General features: G+C 38.7%; 1 protein-coding gene across 4 annotated transcripts; it reads left to right on the forward strand.

The window, feature by feature from the left end:
* Positions 1–331: 331 nt before the first annotated feature.
* Positions 332–22257, forward strand: ZFP14 (ZFP14 zinc finger protein). 4 transcript variants are annotated; one of them, XM_088028461.1, is made up of 6 exons: positions 332–354; positions 5378–5464; positions 7463–7541; positions 8737–8863; positions 9977–10075; positions 16943–22257. In XM_088028461.1, exons 3-6 carry the CDS (start codon positions 7512–7514, stop codon positions 18307–18309), a joined length of 1623 nt encoding a protein of 540 aa, XP_087884587.1. In that variant the 5' UTR covers positions 332–354; positions 5378–5464; positions 7463–7511; the 3' UTR covers positions 18310–22257. The 4 variants fall into 4 exon arrangements, with proteins under 4 accessions (XP_087884587.1, XP_087884590.1, XP_087884589.1 ...); XM_088028463.1 differs by lacking the exon at positions 332–354 and adding an exon at positions 2277–2476; XM_088028464.1 differs by lacking the exon at positions 7463–7541 and having other exon boundaries at positions 338–354.
* Positions 22258–22579: the final 322 nt, after the last annotated feature.

The raw sequence follows: 22579 nt of genomic DNA on the forward strand, positions 1-22579 counted from the left end.
TGGGCATATATACTGAGCACCTGCTGTGTGCCTAGTACGTATATTATGTGTTTGCTGGAGTCAAGACTTCTTTCTAAGACCTACCAGGGATTCTTCAGGAACAAACACGACGCCAAGCTCCCAGAACGCGTTTCCTTCTGCCGGGGGCAGCCTTGAAGTCCCTCCCCTGGTAGCCCACCCTGAAACCCCAAGGGCCTCCCAGAGGGCTCCTCAGCTCCAGCTAGCACCCGCGCTTGCGCACTCCGCGCAGGAATTTGGGGGCGGGGGCGGGCCCTACCTACCGAAGACTACATTTCCCACAGGCCTCTGCTCCTAGTTTCCTTCCGGCTTTCTTGCTGGTGTCGGCCCGGAGAGGTGAGTTGGTCGCGTGTATTGAGGAAATGGGCGCGGGGGTGGCGCGGGGGCGGCGCGGGCCTCTGTGTGAACCGGGTTGCACTGACTGTGGAATTTGTGACGCTGACTGGGCATCGGGTGCCCTGAGGCGTCCTTTCCTTTTCCGCTTAAGGGCTGCACATATCCCTCGGCCCAGAATGGCTCCGAGTTAGATGTATGAACCCCGGAGTGAAGGCCCCCAACAAAAAGACGCAGTCCTGAGAACAGCTCTCAGAACCACAGCTTAATCAGAGCTCCCTCGTAAGGAAACTACCATGACTTCGGAGACAGATTCCAGACTTGGCCTTTGTACTCGGCCTTTCTCTGATACCGGGAAGGCTGAGCTTTACCCCGGACTCCCTCTTAGTTCCATCGGGTTATGTGCGTGGTGGATGGTGGGAGCAAGTGTGATAGCGGGGGTGTGTTCTGAGTTAGCTAGGCGGGGCTGAGTGCCAAGAAAGGCTCAGTGCCTAAAGATTCCCGTCTCTTTTCCCCAATCCTGCTGATCTTTAGGAAGGAGAAAGGGGGAGATAAGCATTTGTATGTCTATATCTTCTTTGTTCCGCGAAATGTAACTTTTATTTTTCTGGACATGGAAACATTTGCATCTGGAAAAGAATGCTGAAAATCAGTGCGGACTGAGGAGAAAAAAGCCCTTGCTTTAATCACGCTGGGAGAGAAGAGACAGAGAAAGCCAGCTGCAAAATTTATAGAAAGTATTATTTCATGCAATTGTGAAATGCTCTAACAACTCCCTCTTTGAAAGATTACAGCTGTTTTACCAGTGATGCTCCAGACTCGCTTTGCCATTTTTTATTTTATTACTGGAGATACCCAATTGCTAAACTACCCTCCCTTCAAGATAACCCTTAATCTCCAGTTAATCCCTGCCCTTCCTAGTCTCATCTCAGAAACCGCAACCATTCCGGAATTGTTCCCTGCTTCCCATACATCCTTCAAAATCCTTCAGTTGGAACTCAGCCCTTTACAAAAGAGCTTTTCTTCTCTTCCATTGCATTCCATCCCTTCCTGTGGAATTTCCTCCTTCTGTTGAGTCAATAAATGTGATTTTGTTGGACTATACAGGCTTGTTCCAGGTAGTCTTTAGCTGGTTAGGCTTTAACTCGGGAAATACCCCGTCCATAGACCTGGTGCTTTGCTCTTCTTTCCCAGTGAATGATACGGGTGATGAGGTTACTTCCTGCCTCCTCTCCAGTGGGTATTCCCATGAACATTTGGCAATCATTTAATTCCGTCTGTGAGCTGTTTCTTTCTAATCATTTAAATGGTTTGCAAATAAACCTCCTGAAGGGGGGAGGCCAACTGCAGAGCTTTATTTTAGGCTTTGATTTGTTGAGAGGATTACAGTTTAGTTGGAATCATATGGTAGGTGTCTTTGATCTTCACCACTGCCCTGAATTCAGAAGCAGGCAAAGGTAGGAGATAGTTTGGTGACAGGGTTTTCTGCTTTTGAGGTTTTTAAGGAGTTGAAATGTAACAGGGTTTTTAATGGGGAGGGCTGTGTTAACAAGGGAAGGGAATGGAAGATGTTAGTAGAAATTTGAGAAATGGTTTGAAGTTTTTGACAGCATGAGTGGTCAGGCCATATTATTTATGTGTTCTTATGAGAGACAGTTTAGTTATGGAGCTAAATTACCAGTGTTCTGGTCCTGAAACTACCCCGTTAGAGCTGGGTGAAATTGGGGTAATTTATTTCATCTCTCTGCCATAGTTCCTTCATCTGTGAGAGGATAATGATAGAAACTGCTGTATAGGATTGCTATGAATAGATGAATTAATATATATAAAGCCCTCAGATAATGCTTGACACATAATAAGTGCTCAGTAGATTTAATTGTTACTATTATGTTATAATTCATCTTTTTTTCTCATCACCCAGATCCAAAAATTGTGAGGATTTCCCCGCATTGGCTTCATCCATCCATGAACCCCCTTTTGTAAATTGTTGTTAATCAGGAGGAATTACTTATCAATGTGAAGTTTGAAATTTATTAGCTAGTGTTATAAGAGAGCAAGGCTGAGAAGCTCAGATTTTTATGGAAGAAGAGCAGAAGAGAATTTTCTTTAATCATTCTGGGAAAAAGTATGTAGTATTCTTCATCTTCAGTGATATAACTGACTTTTATTTAATGTTTATTTGCTACTCGAAGTGCTTTATTATATGTGATGTCTTATTTAATCTTCATAACGACCTTTTGAGATAGAATCTATAATTATCACCTTTTTTTATGGGAGGTGACTAAGGCTGAAAAGTTAAGTAACATGTCCAAGATCACAGTTAATAACTAGCAGAGCAGAGATTTGTATTCTGAAAGTGTCACACCAGAGCCTGTATTAGTAATTATAACAGTATACCAAGTCTCATCATTGTATATGCCTAAAAAAAAAATTCTTCCTGCCTTACTCAGTAACCTATCATGATGAAAGGAAGAGATACTAATCTTATGGTAGCAAGCACTATCAAGTTATGTCCAGCTTATACTGAAGCTATGGGGTCTGAAGGTAATGGATCTCATACAGTAAGATTTATGTCTCACAGGTTTTTGTGTGGGTGTGTTTTTTTAAATTTTATTTTAATTCCAGTATCGTTAACGATGTCTCACAGTTTTTATTTTAATGATGTTTTATGCAAAGTCAAATTAGTAGGACAAGGAGATCCAGTAGCCCTTGGAGGCTTCATAACGCATCTTAGCCCAAAACATCAGCTCAGAAATAAAATAAACTTATTCTCAGGGAAGATGTGAAAGGAAGCAGCCGTGAGACTGCTGTCGTTACTTAAGAGGCCTCAGTCAGGGATGTTTTACCATTCATTTCTAGATAGCACTCCAACATACATGGACAAATTCAATCATAGACTTGGTTCATGAATTAGAAGATGAAGTAAATAAAAAAGAAAAAAAAAGTCACTTGGGGCACCTGGGTGGCTCAGTCAGTTAAGCGTCTGCCTTTGGCTCAGGTCATGATCCCAGGCTCCTGGGATCGAGCCCTGCATCGGGCTCCCTGCTCCGCTGGAAGCCTGCTTCTCCCACTCCCACTCCCCCTGCTTGTGTTCCCTCTCTCACTGTCTCTCTCTCTGTCAAATAAATAAATAAAATCTTAAAAAAAGAAAGAAAGAAAAGTCACTCAGGAGAAAAGAACAGTTGTTCTTAGAGTATCCTGGGCTTTTTCCTCAGTTCAACAGAAGACTTAAAGAAAACCTTGAAATGGGGAAATTTTTGCCTTATTTGGCATAGTTGTGCGTGTTAGGTTCACACTGTGTTTAATATGGTGGTGAGTGTTGCTGGCTGTTCCTGTAAACATTTTAACAGGTCCTTCTAGGCATATATGTGATTTTTTTTTCTGTCACAAGAATTTAATGCCACACATGTTGGGATTGATTTAATTTTTTTAAGTAGGCTACACACCTATTGTGGAGCCCAACTAGGGGTTCAAACTCACGACCCTGAGATCAGGACCTGAGCTAAGATCAAGAGTCCGACGCTAACCAACTAAGCCACCCAGGTGCTCCATGGGATTTTTTTTTTTAAACACACTGGCTTCACCCATTTCATCAAAATTAGGGCAACATCATCACTTTTTAATATGTGCCTGGTTTTCAGTGATATAGATGCACTACTGTTTAATCATCCAGTTAGATTCTTTTCAGCTTTTATTCATTGTAAACCATACCTGTCAGCATACCTCTGCCAATATCTTTATATACATGTGCAAATAGTTTCTTTAGTCTTAGAAGTGGAGTTCCGGGGGCGCCTGGGTGGCTCAGTCGTTAGGCGTCTGCCTTCGGCTCAGGTCATGATCCCAGGGTCCTGGGATCGAGCCCTGCATCGGGCTCCCTGCTCGGTGGGGATCCTGCTTCTCCTTCTCCCACTCCCCTGCATGTGTTCCCTCTCTCGCTGTGTCTCTCCCTGTAAAATAAATAAATAAAATCTTAAAAAAAAAAAAAGAAGTGGAGTTCCGGGACCTGGTTCATAGGGTTTACAGGGTTATAACATTTAAATGCTTCTTCACATAGTTCTAAATTTGGTCCAACACAGTGCCCATTTCCTCCTGACCTTGCTAATCTGGGACATCATCAGTCTTTTAGACCTCCCAGTCCTGTCACTGTAAGAGTATACATCTCGTTAATTAGTAGTGATGCTTAGTATCTTTTGAAAGTATTTTTTTTTTTTTTTAATGAATTACCCTTGCTCAGGTTCCTCTCAGTGCAGTAGAAATCTAGTCTTCAGAGGCAAAAACCAAAGTTGAAAGATGACTTTTTAGTTAGAGAAATGTGAACTCGGAACAAAGCTTTGCCGCTTAATCACTGTGAATTTGGGCAAATGATTTCACCCCTGAGCATTGGTTTCCTGATCCACAGAGAGATAAGAAGAAATACATAGCAGAGCGGTGCTGAGGGTCATGGGGTGATGTACCTAAAGCACCCATCACATAACAGTTCTCCATGAATGTTGTTGACTAAGTGCAGTGGTCATGGTATGAGGGGTGGTGCAAAGGATGTCATGGTGTGAGAGGTCCTGATTGGGAAACAGGGTAGTGAATTGTTTGGGCTGGGGAAAGGCCAGTGGCAGCAGCTGCCAGGCTCAGTCTGTGTGGTTTTCAGGCTTTGTATTTAGGAAGTTCAGGCAGGATCCTGGGAGCTCAAGAGGCTGTATGTGGGTGGTATGGCCCTTTCTCAGCCCTGAAAAGTACTGGAGGGAGGAGGAGTCCAACGTCAGGACCAGATCTAGATTGCCAGATGGGGAGTCCTCCGAAGTATTCAGGCTTCTATACCAAACCCATCATTGTTCAGCTGGATCTTCTCAGGGCTTGGATTTCTTCAGACTTCTTATTGTCTCCTCTAGTTGTTGTGAGTATGGGTCAGGGTGGCTATAGTGGTGGAAAATATTTAGGAAGTGGGAAGGGAAAAGGAAAAAGCTCATTTACATAAGTCATTTTGGGATCTCCGAGTTACATTTGATTTCATGGCCTCTTTTTTTTCTTCCAGATCTGGCTTATCAGGGCTCTGCAATTCTCCAAAAGAGAAATCTTAAAAAGGACTGACCAGTTCTTGTATTTCGAAACCATGGCCCATGTAAGTTGATGTTCTTTTCTCCTTTTTGAAATATTGTTGATCTCTAGGTCATGTGTACATACTCAGTCCTTATCCTGAAACTTCTTATTTAACAGAACTCTGCCCAAGAACTTGCTTTAGTTACTTTCAGTCTTGTGAAGGTTGGGGACAAATAGCCCAGTGTCCTTTCTACGTGCCCTTCCCTCTTCTCCACTAATGTGGACCATCTCTTAGCTCCAAAATCTTCTGTCAAGAGCCATCAGGGAGCAAAAGTGAAATACCTTGAGAAAAATGTAGGCATTCTCTGTAGAATATCCCCTTGTTAACATTTTCCAATAGAACAGCTTTTGATTTTAAGATTTAAACTTCAGAGAAAGTATATTTCTCTGAATACAGTGATTTTTAGTCTGGTTTTTATGTAGGAAAAATTTGTGTCCCCAGTACACAATTTGACATCTTTTCAAAGTTTTTGAGCTTTTTATTGACATGTAACATGCATAGAGAAAAGTGCACAAGTCCTAAGTGTGTAGCTGAATGAATTTTCATAAATTGAGCATATCTGTGCCATCAGCACTCAGGTCAAGAAAGAGAATATTGCTAGTACCTCAGATGCCCCCCTTTCAGTCACTCCCTGCCCACCCAGCCCAGATATAACCACTATCCTGACTTTTTTTTTTTAAGATTTTATTTTATTTATTAGAGAGAGAGAGAGCTCATGAGTAGGGGGAAGGAAAGGAGGGAGAAGCAGACTCCTCGCTGAGCAGGGAAGCCCAATGCAGGGCTCGATCCCACAGGACCCCAGGATCATGACCTGAGTCGAAAGTAGCTGCTTAACTGACTAAGCCACCCAGGCGCCCCCACTATCCTGACTTCTAACATTACAAATGAATTTGGCCTATTTTTAGAACTTTATATAAGTGAAATTGTATAGTTCAGTACAACCTTTTTTAACAAAAAATAATGTGCAAGAGATTCTTGTTATATTTCACATATAATTGCTAGACTATCAGAACCATCTATAGATGTTTTGAGATGCATGCAAGTATCATTAAAGAGATGTGTGTATCTGGTGCTGCTGGTGAGAATGGAGGGTATCAGAGCATCATACTGCGTGTGAGTCATAACTGAGTGTTAGGTTCTTGTTGAAGTGCATTTTCATAGTGCACGTAACATGTAGTTCTTGTGTAGTATAGAATGAGTTTCCAAAAAGTTGGAGAAGTATTGAAGAAATTTGTGGGGAAAGACACAAAGCAAGTGAGAAAAGTGAATTCAGTAAAAGAGACAATGAAAATACTAAAGCTAAAGATACGTGTGCAATAACTAACCCATGTAATTCTATACTGGAGGGAGCTGTGAGGCTATTTGGAAGCTTGGAATTGATGTATAATGCAGTGGAGTTCTTTGCTTTAAAATGATGGGAAAATAGGTACCTGTTTAATAATGTAGTGTTAGAATGTCTGATATTCAGGAATGGGTTATTGATATTAAGTGGGAGATTCTTGTTTTGAAAACTTTCCTTGAAGATTTGTGGTTTGATGAAAGAGAGAATTTGGTCCTGCTTGACTGCCTAGAGGGAAAACTCCAGACTTCTTCACAGATGTGTTTTCCAAGTACATAAGATGAGATTTAGTGTTGGCTGGTGTCAGTCTCTGTATGTGTTGATATCTTATGGTATGTATGTAAGGCTTTTGGGATGGGGTGGATTCGTTAGGGATGTAATTGGGGCCTTAAATTTTAAGGCCTAAAATTTCATATGCTGACTTGATATCTTAACAGGGCTCCAAAGTCCTAATCATGAGTTTCCCTGCTTTTGCCAAATAAGTTCTCCATCCAGCAGAAAAGACTCCCACCTGGCTAGCTTTCCTATCAGGCAGATGACCTAAACCCCTCCTGGTCCTCACTCTAAAGGGTTCTACCTCCCTGCTGGCCCAAAGAATTATTCAAACAAACCAGTCACATCCTCCTGTGGGAATCAGGGACACCTTACCCTCTTTTTACTACAAAGCCTGCCTCCCACAGACCCTGCTTGTTCACTCCATTCCTGAGTGCAACCTCTGTGTGGCCCTGCATGACGTGTGGTGTTCTCCTCCCCTGGGCTGTGAGTATACATGTCTAATAAATGCTGTCAATCTCATCTGTCCGGTGTCAAGAATTGAGCCACCTCATTAATATTTAGGGCAGGGGATCTCTCCCTCACAAGTGGGGTGATTAGGAGGTAATCAGAATGGAACTGCAAAGAGAGAGCTCAAGAATCATCTCCAGCAAACCCTGAGAGAAGAATACCAGGAGCAAAGTCCATTGTGTAATTTTATGGGATGTATGGGTTTAAAGCAAGGTTTCTCAACCTTGGGACTATTAATATTTTGAGCCAAAGAATCTTTCATTGTGGGGGCTTGTCCTCTGCATTGCTGGATATCTAACAGTATCCCTGGCCTTTACCAATTAGATGCCTGTAACACATTCCTTCCCCCCTAGTGGTGACAATCAAAATTGTCTCCAGACATGGCCAGATGTCTTCTGGGGAGTGAAATCACTCCTTATTGAAAACCACTGGTCCAGAGTGACGTCATCATGGTTCAGTATCCTCTAACTCAGGAATGAGGAAGGGTGTTCAGTGAGGGATGACGGATGATAAAGACTAAGAAGGTCATCCAGATGTGTAAGTAATAGATAATGTAGGCTGTGAGAGCTGAGGAAGATTTTTGAAATTGAACTGAATTAAAATATCTAAATCAAAAAGAAAAAGACTGAATCTGATATATTCAAAATGTGGACTACCATGTAGCAATTTCTTTAAAGTTGACTAAAGAAGTGGTCCTTATAGGGAAAATGTTTGTAAGAAAATCTGACTTTATGATGAACTTGAGTCTATTTTCTTAGAAGAGATAGTGTAGTACATTTGGGAGAAGTTTTTATCAGTATTTTTTCACGATCATTAAAGGGAAAAGAAGGTGGAAGACGTTTCCCATGAATTTGTTGTGGAGACACAGAGCTTGTAGAAGTCTTGTGTTTAGGGTTTCATTTAATTGGGATTTTTTTTTTGCTTATTTTATTCATTTCCACATATTTTGGGGTAAAAAGTTAATCTTACCTGCAGCCACAGGACTATTCAAGACATGCAGAACTCTCCTTCAGTGATACTAATTTTCTTACCGTCCCCGACACATAAGCCCTACCCCATTTGCTTGTTATGTGAACCCTTCTCTCCATTGCAGTCCTCAATCTCCTCCCTTTTCATTTAAAAAAATATTTCATTTATTTTCACAGGTAATACATGAGTCTTATTTTTTCAGGGTTCAGTGACATTCAGGGACGTGGCCATAGACTTCTCACAGGAAGAATGGGAATTCCTGGACTCAGCTCAGAGGGACTTATATAGGGATGTGATGTGGGAGAATTATAGCAATTTCATCTCACTAGGTAAGGCTATTTATCCCAAACTCTGTTGGATTTCTCTACTGTCAATTTTAGGAAAATGTTTTGAGAAACTAGATACATTTTTTTCTCTCTGTTCCAAAGGAATGGTTTTAGCTTTGTAAGGTTGGAAATAGGCTCCTCTATTTAATATTTCATCACTTTCATCCGGCTCTGCCCTTCACATTTTTCTTCAGGCTCTGTAATTTACTTGTTTCATTGGTATCCAAGGGCTGGGCTTGAATTCTGGGTTGCTTACAACAGAAGCATTGTCCAAGAAATCAGATTTTACATTATATTTGAGCCCAGAATTGATACAAATCCTTAATACTCCTTTCTAATCCACCTGCAAGGAGAGTACCTAAACACAGGGGTTTTGAGTCTCTCTAAAAATCAGGGGAGCCTATAGAACTTACAAAGTATGAGATGGATCCACAAAGTCCATTTAAAACTCAAGTAAACACATTCTGTTTCCTCTAACAGACATATTCAGTTCTTCCTGCTCTGTGGTTGAAATTTAAAAACTAAGAACTTTGCATTTAACATTGAATAAATAATCCTAGAAAGGATCAGAAGTAGTCTTGGGAAGACACTCTCCTGTCAGCAAATTGATAACAATAAAAATAGCCAATACACACACATATGTGTGTGTGTGTATGTATGTTTGTGTATATATAACTTTATATATTTGTACTTAGATACTATCCAGACCATTATGCGTTATTAATTCTCACAACTCTATCAGAAATATACTATGATTATCCTTATTTCAGATGAGAAAACTTAGGCATAGAAGGTTAATAGTTGGCTGAGGTAACACAACAACAAAGGCAGGATTTAAACTCAGGCAGTCTGGATCCAGACTCTGTGTTCTCAACCACTACACAAGACTGCCTCTCAACAGAGCTAGTATGAGTTTAAATTATATTCAGGCCTGTTCTTAACCATCTGTTCCTTGTGCTCCTAAAGTTACCCTCATATGAGTGCTCTTCAACTCCCTTGCATTTCTTTGCTGTTAGGCTTTATAAAGTACCATTTTGATCTGTAGTTAATTACAAACTTAACCAAATTTGAACCTGACTTTTAGACTTATAATTTCATGTCACATTATCTTTTAAGGAGAACCTTCCATTTCTAAACCAGATGTGATTACCTTATTGGATGAAGGGAAAGAGCCCTGGATGGTTGTGAGGGAAGGGACCAGAAGACACTACTCTGGTGAGTGAGGGCTGAGCAGGATGGGGAATTAATTACTGCAGATAATTAGCCAAGCCTGTTAGCCTTGAGATGTTGTTGGAAATCTCTCCTCAGAATTTTGGACGCCAAAGGAACTTCTTATTGACCTTGATTACAACTGTTTTTCTCCTTTCTCATATTTTTCTCCTACTTCAAAGAGAGGAGCTGTTCTCAGTAGAAGAAAAAAAGATGACAAATAAACATAAGAACTGAAATCAACAAGATAGAAAAAGTAGAGAAAATTAATAAAGCCAAAATTTGATTCCTTGAAAAGATCAACAAAGTTGGTAAACACTAGCTTGACTCATCAAGAAAAAAAAAGACAACAATTGCAAATACTAGGAATGAAAGAGTAACTGGGTTATCACTTAACACCCTGTAGGCATTAAAAGAATAGTGAGAGAATACCATAAGTAATTTTATGCCAATAAATTGGACATCTTAAATGAAATGGAAAAACTCCTTGAAAAACACAATTACCAGAACTGATACAAGATTAGGGCGCCTGGGTGGCTCAGTCGTTAAGCGTCTGCCTTCGGCTCAGGTCATGATCTCAGGGTCCTGGGATCGAGTCCCACATCGGGCTCCTTGCTCTGCAGGAAGCCTGCTTCTCCCTCTCCCACTCCCCCTGCTTGTGTTCCTGCTCTCGCTGTCTCTCTCTCTGTCAAATAAATAAAAAAAAAATAAAAAAAAGAACTGATACAAGATTAAAAAAAAAATGAGTAACCTTATATCTATCAAAATAATTGAATTCATTATCAGAAATCTTTCCACAAAGAAAACACCAGGTTCAGATGGCTTCACTGGTGAATTCTACTAAATATTTAAGGAAGAACTAGCAGCAGTATTACACAATTTCCTTCAGAAAAGGAAAGAACAGCTCCCAAATCATTTTCCGAAAATAGTGTAACTCGTATATTGTGTCCTGACGAATTACTACAGGGGAAAAAAATTACAGGCTCATTGTCCTTCATGAACATAGATGTAAAATCCTTGAGAAAATATTAGTAAATTAAATCCAGCAATAAAAATGATGATCAAGTAGGGTTTATCCCAGGAATGCAAGCTTGGCTTAACCGTCAAAAATTAATTAGTGTGAAAAAAATTAATCCATGTCATTCACCATATTAACAGGAATGAGAGAAACCATGTGATTGTGTCCATAGATGTAGAAATAGCATATGACAAAATTCAGCATCCATGCATGATAAAAATTTTCAGGAAACCAGAAATTGAAGAGAACTTCCTCAAAAAATACTACTTAAAGAAAAACACTACATCATAAACTTCATCGTACTTGATTGAAGAATTTTCCCCCTAAGATTGGGAACGAGGCAAAAGTGCCCACTTTTCCCATATCTATTTAACATGTATTGAAGGTCCTAGCATTGCAATATGGCAAGGAAAATAAGAGACATAAAATCGAAAAGGAAGAAGTTAAACTCTGTTTGGAGATGGCATGATTGTGTAGATAGAAAATCCTAAGGAATCAAAACAGCAACTACTCAAAGTAATAAATGAAGATCACAGTAAAATCACAGGATACAAAGTTAATATATAAAAATCAGTTGTGTTTTTATATACTAGAAGTGAAAAAAATAAGGAATTTAAAGTAAATTAAGTCAATTAAGAAAATTGAAAGCAAATTAAGTTAATTTGCATTAGTGTCGAAAACCAAAAATACTAAGGAATAAATTTAACAAAACATGCAAGACCTCCACACAAAAAAATCATAGAACATTGCTAAGAGAAATTAAAGACCTAAATAAGTGGAAAGAGACTGTTTTGGGGATGGGAAGACTCATTATTGTTAAAATGTCAATTTTATAGTTTTAACAAGCTGATTCCAAAATTGATATGGAAAACCAATGGTCTTAGCATTTCTAAGATAATCTTGGAAAAGGAAGAATATATTATAGGACTTAGACTACATGACTTCAAGATACTTCAAGATTCATTATAACTACAGTAATCAGGGGCGCCTGGGTGGCTCAGTTGGTTAAGCATCTGCTTTTGGCTTGGGTCATGATCCCAGGGTCCTGGGATCGAGCCCCACATCAGGCTCCCCCTGCTCTGTGGGGAATCTGCTTCTCTCCCTCTGCCTGCAGCTCCCCTGCTTGTGCTCTCTCTGTCAAATAAATAAAATCTTTTAAAGAACTACAGTAATCAGTGGGCGCCTGTGTGGCTCAGTATGTTGAGTGTCCAACTCTTAGCTTCAGCTCAGGTTGTGAGGGCGAGCCCTGCATCAGGCTCCAGACTCAGTGAGGAGTCTGAGATTCTCTCCCTTCGTCCCCCGCTGACATTATCTCTCTATCTCTCTCAAATTAATAAATCTTAAATAAAACTACAGTAATCAAGACATTGCGTATTGGATAAGGATCAACAGACAGAACAGAACAAAGACCTTAGAGGTAGAACTCACACTTAAAAGATCATTTATTTTTTGACAAAGGCACCAAAACATTCCAATGGGGAAGGGAAAGTTTTTTCAACAAATGGTGCTGGGTAACTGGGAAAAAAATCCTGACCCCCTACCTGCTCCCCAAATTAAGATGTATTTTAGACCTAAATATAAAAACTAAACATAAAAAATATAAAAAGCCAAATATAAAAGCTAAACTTGAAAAATAAAAAAATTTAAAATTCAATACAAATTTTATATAAAAAACATGAAAGCTAGGGATGCCTGACTGGTTCAGTCAGAGGAGCATGCACCTCTTGATCTTGGGGTTGTGGGGTGTAGAGATTACTAAAAATAATAAGAAAATAAACGAAAGCTAAACATAAAGCTTTTAGAAGAAAACTAGGAGAATTTCTTGGTTTGAATATTATACTATGGTTATGTAAGATGTTAACATTGAGAGAGGCTGGGTGAAGGTTGCATCAGATTTTCCTGTATATTTCTCGGCAACCTCATAGGAATCTACAGTTTTTTCAAAATAAAAAGGAAACAAAAATGTCCCATTAGGGATGATGGGTAAAAAATTTGAACAAAGAGAGGGGCCACTCTTTTTTATGATCAATGACTATAATTCATTTATATATAAATCTGTGTTAGCTTGAGCTGCCATAACAAAATACCATAGATTGGGTGACTTAAACAACAGAAATTTGTTTACCATCGTTCTGGAGGTTGGAAGTCTGAGATTAGCATTTGGGGGCTCTGATGAGGGCTCTCTTCCTTTCTGGCAGATCTTCCCTTCTCACATTTTCCTCACATGGCAGAGAGAGAGAAAAAGGAGAGAGAGAGAGAGAGACCTCTTATAAGGCCCCCAATCCTATTGGATTAGGAGCTTTATGACTTCATTTAACCTTAATTGTCATCTAAAAACACTATTTCCAAATATAGTCAGGGTGGGTGGTCAGGGCTTCAATGTATAATTTGGGGCAGGACACAATTCAGTCCATAGCAATATCTATCTATATAGGATTCAGTTTCTTTCTGGCTTCTGTTTTGATTAGTTTATATGTCTTTTGTTGCCTACAAATACATTCGTTCATTGAGTACCTAGTCGGAACCATGCACTGTGCCAGCCTCCAGTGGAACAATTGTGAACAAGAGTGGTAGGTTCCAGCAGTCATGTTTATATATATATTTTTAAAGATTTTATTTATTTATTTGACAGAGAGAGGGAACACAAGCAGGGGGAGTGGGAGAGGGAGAAGCAGGCTTCCCACAGAGCAGGGAGCCCGATGCGGGGCTTGATCCTAGGACCCTGGGATCATGACCTGAACCGAAGGCAGATGCTTAACAACTGAGCTACCCAGGCGCCTGGCATGTGACTTTTAAATGTGAAAAGAGCCATTGGAAACTTTTGAGCAGGGGAATTACATGAGCTGATTTGTCCTATAATTATCACTCTATGGAGAACAGATTGAATAGGGGCAAGATGGGAAGAAGGAAGACCAGTTAGGAGGTTATTTTTCTTTTGTCCCAGTTGAAGATGATAGTGGTTTTGATTGGAATGGTAGTGACGGGAGGTAGAGTTAGATTCATGGTAGATGTGCCCAGTACATGTTGGTCTGCTCCTCTGTCTGGATACTTTCCTCACCTTACTTGGATTTCAACAACCTGCCTGAGGCTGCCCGATCAGTGGATGCCCTCTTTACCCGGATTGGACTCCTCACACAGCGTCCTTCCCCCAATATGGATAAGAAGCATCTTTGTCCTTTAATTGATGTTCTTTTATCCATCTACATTTAAGTAATTTTCTTATGTATTCAGGTGCAAATCTACTGTCTTCCTAATTTTTTCCGTTTGTTCAACTTATTCTTTCTTCCTTTTCTTCCTCACCTGCCTTTTCTGGATTAATAAACTATTTTGATTTTAGCTTTTGCCTCTTGAGTGTATTAGTTACATATACTTTTAGTTTTCTTCTCAGAGTTGCCCTAGAGATTAAAACATGGATTCTTTACTTACTACATTGTACCTTAAATTAATTCCTTTATATCTTTCCCAATATCGTGAAGATATTAGTAACATTCTATTTAGTTAGTTTTATTTATTTATTTGAGAGAGAGAGAGCACAAGCAAGGGGAGCAGCAGAGGGAGAGGGAGAAGCAGGCTGCCCGCTGAGCAGGGAGCCCGATGTGGGGCTCGATCCCAGGACCCTGGGATCATGACCTGAGCCGAAGGCAGATGCCTAACGCCTGAGCCACCCAGGCACCCCAGTTTTGAAAAATTCTTGGTTGTTATATTTTCAAGTATTGTTTCCCATTTTTGCTCTTCTCTCTTTCTGGGACTCCGGTTACACATATGTGAAACCTTTTTAAACTGTTGCATATATCTTTTATGTTCTTTTCTGTTTTTTCCTTTTTTCTTATTTTTTATTCCTGTGCTGCTTCTATAAACCCATTTCCTAGTTCACTGATCTTCTTTTCTGCTAAGTCTAATCTGTTAAAGATATCTGTTAAATTCTTAATTTTAGCTATTGTATTTTTCAGTTATGAGATTTCTGTTTGGAGATATATATATACACATATATACGTATTTTTTATACATACATATAAATATATGCTTTTTTAAAAGATTTTATATATACATATATAATTTGTTTTGCCTTTTTTGAGAGATTGGAGGGGTGAAGGAGAGGGAGAGAGAGAATCTTAAGCAAGATTTGGGGTTTGTTATTTAATGGTAAATGGACTTTAGAGATTGTTTCTGCCACTAGGGAAGCTTAGGGGTAAGAAACTAACAGAATACCAAAGAGAAAATTAATAAATTAATAAATATTCCAAAATTGGGACAAAGAAGAGCAACCTGTTGCTGGGATAGAATATAGAGTGCATAGTTTTAAACAGGATCAGCAGGAATGGCTTTTTGGAAGAAGTGATTTTTGACTGAGACCTGATGAAGGAAAGCCAACCATGCAGGCAGAGAATTTCTCAAAGAAGGAACAACCTGTGAAAGGTCCTATTTAATGGGAACAGTGGTAGTGCCTTTTGTGAGCTGAAAAGGGCCTTTGTGGCATAAACAGAGAGAGTAAATGAGAGGCGTTGATAAGCAGATAAGCAGCTTATTATCTATGTTCAGGTATTTATATTTGATTCTAAATATAAAGAGAAAGCATTAAAAACATTTAAGTAGAGAGACTCAAATATTGATCAGCATCAGAATCATTTGCTGGAGAATTTAAATAAGTACAAAACAAAAACATGCCCAGGACTTAATCCTGTAGTTTATGTTGCAGTCCGTTAAAAATGCCTCTGTATAGTTTTAAGAAATCTTCAGGTAATTCTTATCACTGATGTAACTCCTTTCCCTAATCACCAATCTTACCTCCAGTCCTGGACTCCATTCTCTGTGTTTCCTTTGCCTTTTTTTCTCTTTTTTTAATGTATGAGAATACAGTGTGTTCCATAATACAATTAATAACCCTCAATACAAATTAGCTTAATAATGATATGGAATAGGGAATGATAGCAGTATAGTGTGAGAGTTAGGTGGTTCACAGGTCATTTTCCTACTTGAATGAAGCCAGAATAGAAGTAGACTTATAACATTCAGCAGGAAAGGCAAAGTGTTCAATGTGATATTTTATTGTTGGTGGCCCTTTCACCTCTATATGAAAAAAATCAATAATAAGTGTCTGGATCCAGGACTTTCTCCCCAGAGATAGATGCCATCAACCTTGCATGGCTTCTAGCTGGAGACAGGTCACATTTTACCCTATTCCCACCTCAATGGTAGCCTTGCTGGCTCAGGGGTTTTTGTTTGTTTGTTTGTTTTGTTTTGTTTTGTTTAAGATTTTATTCATTTATTTGAGAGAGAGAGAGAGAGCACAAGCAGGGGCAGCTACAGAGGGAGAGGGAGAAGCAGACTCCTCACCGGGCAGGGAGCCCAACATGGGACTCGATCCCAGGACCCCGGGTTCACGACCTGAGCTGAAGGCAGAGGCTCAGCTGACTGAGCCACCCAGGCGCCCCTCAGGGCTTCTTGTTCATTGCAATGTCTCAGCATCTGAAATCTAGCTTTTCTACTTTTTTGTGTGTGCATTTCAGTATCCATGAAGTGGCCTTCAGCCGTGTTGAACTGCCTTTTGAGTTTTATCTCTTGAAATATCAATTATTATATTTGTTAGCGCTCTGCCAATAAAGTTGCATGGGTTTGAGTGGTCTTCTCTAGCACTGTTTTCTTCATAAACTCTTAATTTTTTGGTGTGTAATTTTGCAGAAGATAAGGGTTTTTTTAGGTACACATATGTGGTATTGTAGCAGAAATGCCCGTTTTAGAGATCTCTAATCCATTCACTTGTAATAAGCATTATTTTAGGTGCCTTTTATTTCTCTATAGAAGTCTTTCTTCTGTCACAGGAAAATAGTGTGTGTTTGCCTTCTGTTTTCTTTCAGATTTGGAGTCCAGATATAGGACCAATACTTTATCTCCAGAAAAGGACATTTATGAAATATATTCATTCCAGTGGGAGATAATGGAAAGAATTAAAAGCTATAGTCTTCAGGACTCCATTTTTAGAAATGATTGGGAATGCAAAGGCAAGATTGAGGGGCAAAAGGAACCACAAGAGGGATATTTTGGGCAAGTGAAAATTACTTCTGAAAAAATGACCACTTACAAAAAGCATAATTTTCTTGCTGAATATCAGAGAGTTCATAATGGAGAAAAGTTGTATGAATGTAAGGAATGTAGAAAGACCTTTATTCGTCGCTCAACACTTAGTCAACATCTGAGAATTCATACTGGTGAGAAACCTTATAAATGTAAGGAATGTGGGCAGGCATTTAGACAGCGTGCGCACCTTATTCGACATCACAAACTTCATACCGGTGAGAAGCCCTATGAATGTAAGGAATGTGGGAAGGCCTTTACAGTGCTCCAAGAACTTACTCAACATCAGAGACTCCATACTGGTGAAAAGCCCTATGAATGTAAGGAGTGTGGAAAGGCCTTCAGAGTGCATCAGCAACTTGCTCGACATCAGAGAATTCACACTGGTGAGAAACCCTATGAATGTAAGGCATGTGGGAAGACCTTTAGGCAGTGTACACACCTTACTCGACATCAGAGACTTCATACTGCTGAGAAGCTCTATGAATGTAAGGAATGTGGGAAAGCCTTTGTATGTGGTCCAGACCTTAGAGTACATCAGAAAATTCATTTTGGTGAGAAACCTTATGAATGTAAGGAATGTGGAAAGGCTTTTAGAATATGCCAACAACTTACTGTCCATCAGAGTATTCATACTGGTGAGAAACCCTATGAATGTAAGGAATGTGGGAAGACTTTTAGACTAAGGCAGCAACTTGTTCGCCATCAGAGAATCCATACTCGTGAGAAACCCTATGAATGTATGGAGTGCTGGAAGACCTTTAGTAGTTACTCACAACTTATTTCACATCAGAGCATTCATATTGGTGAAAGACCTTATGAATGTGAAGAATGTGGGAAGGCCTTTAGATTGCTCTCACAACTTACCCAACATCAGAGTATTCATACTGGTGAGAAACCTTATGAATGTAAGGAATGCAGAAAACCTTTTAGACTGCTGTCACAACTTACTCAGCATCAGAGTATTCATACTGGTGAGAAACCTTATGAATGTAAGGAATGTGGTAAGGCTTTCAGACTTTATTCATTCCTTACTCAGCACCAGAGAATTCATACTGGAGAGAAACCCTACAAATGTAAGGAATGTAAGAAGGCCTTTAGACAACATTCACACCTTACTCAACATCAGAAAATTCATAATGGGGTTTAGTATGAGAAAGCCTTCAATTGTACATTATGTTACAGAATATCTGAAAATTCATTTTTGAGAAATTTGCTTCATGCTTCAACTAAGCATAAAAAATTTTATATTATTGAAAAAAATATGTTGCTTTAAAAGCCTTCTATCACCATTCAGACATTGTTTATCTTCAGCAAATTTGTATGAGGGAATAATATAATGAATGTAGGGAAATCTTTAGCCTTATCTATCATTATCCCCATTTCACTCCTTTATTACAGTGTGTTATTGGACAAGGTACTTAAACTTCTGTGCCTCATTTTGCTCACTTGTAAAACGGTGATAATAGTACCTATGTATATTAGTTATTTATTGCTGTGTAATAAATTACCACAAACTTAGTAGCTTAAAATAATATACATTATCTCACAATTTCTATGGGTCAGTTGTCTGGGCATAACTTTGTTGGGTCTTCTGCTTCAGGGTCTCTCACAGAGCTAAACTAAAGGTTTCAGCCAGGGTTGGGTCTCATCTGAAGGCTCAACAGGGAAAGGGATCCATATCCAACCTCACATGGTTGTTGGCTCTTGCACTGAGGTCCACAGTTTCTAGCTGGCTGATGGCTGACCTTAGTTCCTTGCCACATGTGTTTCTTCAACACGACTGCTTATTAAGTGTGCAAGCCAAGAATGCAGTAGAGTCTACTAGCATCATAGAAGCTATAATCTTGTATGATCTAATCACCAGAGTAACACCTTTTCGTCACTTTTGCTGTGTTCTACTGGTTAGAAGCAGGTCACTGGGTCACCGCACACTCAAGGGTAGAGGATTACACAAGAGTATGAATACCAGGCTGTAGGGACCATTTCAGAGTCAGCCTGCCACACTGTGTAATAGGATTGTCTTAAGGATTAAGTAGTTAATGCTTGGAAAAATAGCCACATAGCATGTTTTCTGTAAATAATATCTACAATTGTTATCATTAGTGTTAGTGAATTCATATGAAAGGAATTTACTCTAGAAGTAGTAAATGTAGAAACGCCTCATGTCACTGCTCAGTACTTAACTAAACTTAAGATAATTTATTCCAGATAAAATCTAAGAGGTTATATTGAATGTGGGAAGTTCTTCATCATTTGAGCTGCATCAATCATTTCGTGCTGAAAAGAAACCTTACGAATGTCACGAATGTGAGGTTAAGAGTACAACTGTTGAAGAATCAGAAAAATACGAAATTATTTTCCCATAATAAATTCCAAAAAGTAAATGTTTTGCAATCCCTATTGCCTGGCCACTGTTAAAGCTTAATTAGAAACATCAAAAAGATGGCAGAAAGGAAACCAGTTGGAAATTTAATAATGTGCGTGTGTGTGTGTGTGTGTGTGTATACATGTATGTAAAACTCATATAAAAGATCATCATTCCATTACAGGCAGTGTATGGTTTGATGTTCAAATTGCCCCATCTTCAACCAGTGGGAGTTGGGTCTTTTGACATGACCCCACTAGTAGTTTGATAGTTTACTTGGTTACGGCTGCAGTCTGGTCAGCAATGGAAGATGCTTGGGCACCAACTCATCCTGAAAATTGGTAAGGGGAAAAATAAGCATTTTTTTTGCTTTTTCCTTGTGAACCAAGTTTCAGGGCCACCAGAAGCTCCTCAGATTAAAAGGTTTTTGTTTTGTTTTGTTTTTAAGAAATCAGTAAATACGGAAAGAATGGTAAGATTAGAAAAATCATTTTCTAGTTCCCTAATGGGATAATGGGTCCAGAAAATGATCTTCAGTGGATATTAAAACTATTGGGTGAAATATTTTATAGTGAGAACTTTCAAGCTGACCACCTCTGAGCCCTTTGATCAATTTTAACCTCTTTAAAAGTGGGACTATCAGACAATATCCACATCCTGATAAAATGCAATACAAAATACACACCACTGCCTACAAAGCCTTATTGCCAAAACAGTGAACTGAAGGAAGCAAACCTTTGAATCAAACTCTTTAAAAATGAGAATTTGGGGAATAGATGAACAAAGTAAATGGCACCACAAGGAAGTAGCCAAGCAGATACAGAATGCGTAAAATTCTAAGAAACAAATGACCCTGATTTCTTCAACTAATGAGTGGCATGAAAAAGAAAAGGGGAAGGGCAACAATTAATAGATTAAAAGAGACTTAAGAGACCTATCAACTAAATTTAGTACATGGGCATTGCTTGGACCTAGTTTGAACAAAATGTAAAAAGACATTTTGGAGACAGTGGGGAAAATGTGGACATGCACTGAGTATTACCTGATATTTAGAAATATGTTGTTAGGGATGATAATATCAATGTGGTTATTAAAAGATAAAAGGTTCTATGTGTTAGAGATACATACTTACATACTTAAGAAATGGTAAGATACCAAATCTGCATTATATACTCTAGCAAAGGAAAAAGAATTGGCAAAGAGAGCTGGGAAGTAGGTTGGCAAAATGTTGATAATTACTGACATGGAGTGGTTTGCTTTGGGGAGTTTATTGTTCTAATATTTCTACTTTTTTATGTGTTTGAAAGTTTCAGTAATAAAATGTTTAATATCAAAACTGAAATTTATAGACTACTTAGAAATGATTGTTGAGGTGTGTGCATCTAAACATGTCAGATGTCACCAAAGTTCTGTTCAGTGAAAAATTCATCCCCTTTAATGCATTATAAGGAAGTTTTATTTGTGGACCCAGTCTTCATCATCTTCACCTTATCCATAGCAGTCAACACAGGGCCTGTCACCTAAATAAATGTGTCAAGGGAATGAATACTTACATCAAGAAACCAGAAACAGAACAGAATAAAACCTACAAAAGAGAAGCAAAGCATAACTAAAAATAGAAATTAAGGACTAGACAGTACATTTAATCCAGTACTAATGATAAGATTTTGGAAGATCCAATCAAGAAAAAGAAAATGAAAGATAATGCCTTTAGAATATTGACCGTGATAAAGGTGACATAGCTACAGATTATCCAGAAAATTTTTTTAATTACAACACAATACTATATATATGTGCTATATTTATTCTAATACCTAAAATATAGGTACTTTTTTTTTCTGTAGGAAGGTTATGAAAATTGACTCATAGACCAAGAAGCAAATGTGTATGTATATATGAACTCCCTGCTTAAGAAAGAAAAAGTCTGATAGTTGTGCAGGTAAAAGCTTTAAGAAATAGATAATCCTTCACAAAATTCTCCAATTAATTCTGCACAGCCAAAATAATCCTGATACAAACCTGAATGAAGATGGCTCCTAAAAAGCAAAACCTAGACCAGCTTCATTTATGAATATTCTATTCGTCTTAATTCTATTTAGAATTAATTACAAAATCAGTCTTCACTAATAGATCCATGTATTTACCTTTCCCAAGTTTCAGGTATCTCCAGGAGAGCCAGAGTGTAAGACCTTAACCCAGCGTTCTCCACAAACTTGTTTTGGGATATTCTAGTCCTTGATGATATTTGGGAAAAGATTTCTTAGGAAAATGTGTAAATGCAGCAGAGCATTTGCTTGTGGGGAAATCCAAGTACACATCATCAGCTTGTCAAAAGATACAGTAAAGAGATTTTTATTTTACACAGTGTATCTCAAACTTACTTCATTGTGGAACTCTCATTCCCAGTATCTCCTACCATCTTTAGAATGTGAGCCACTTTGATAGATGCTTCCATTACCACAATGAATGTCTTTAAGACCATCATTTGAGACATTACGGTGAGTGAGTGTGTTGGCAGGGGGTGAGGAAAGGGCACTTTTCTTTGTAACTCACGTCATATTCTGAAAGCTGCCTGCTTGAATCTTGAGGGCTAGTGCTTTTCTATAGAATGTAAAAGATTCTAGCTTGGTCCTTGATATGTATATATTAAACATGCTTAAATATTCTGTTAAGTAGTGATTAGGACATAAACGATTTTTCATTGTAATAAAAATGCTATATTAAATATCATTTCGTGTATTTTCTGATTTCTTTGAAGAGTGAAGAATCTAAGGTGCATATCTAGAGGGGAAATTGTTCTCTGTAGGTTGTACAGACTCTCCACTTTACATGTTGCCAGATGGTTGCTCCATCAGTGCACTAATTTTGCATTTCTCTAATCACTGAAACAAGCATCTGGATTTTCCTACTTTTATTATTGGTTTCAGTACTTCCCTGATTACAAGTGACTTGAGCATCTTTTTCATATGTGTTTATTGGTCAGTCATGTTTCTCTTAACAGTGCTTTTTTTAATTCATGCATTTTCTCTATTTCTTTGGGGTTATCTCATTG

The sequence above is a fragment of the Eumetopias jubatus genome, unplaced genomic scaffold (genome assembly GCF_037043125.1).
Source record: "Eumetopias jubatus isolate StellerSeaLion01/CBP00866 unplaced genomic scaffold, mEumJub1_p1.0 scaffold_10, whole genome shotgun sequence".
NCBI lineage: Eukaryota > Metazoa > Chordata > Mammalia > Carnivora > Otariidae > Eumetopias > Eumetopias jubatus.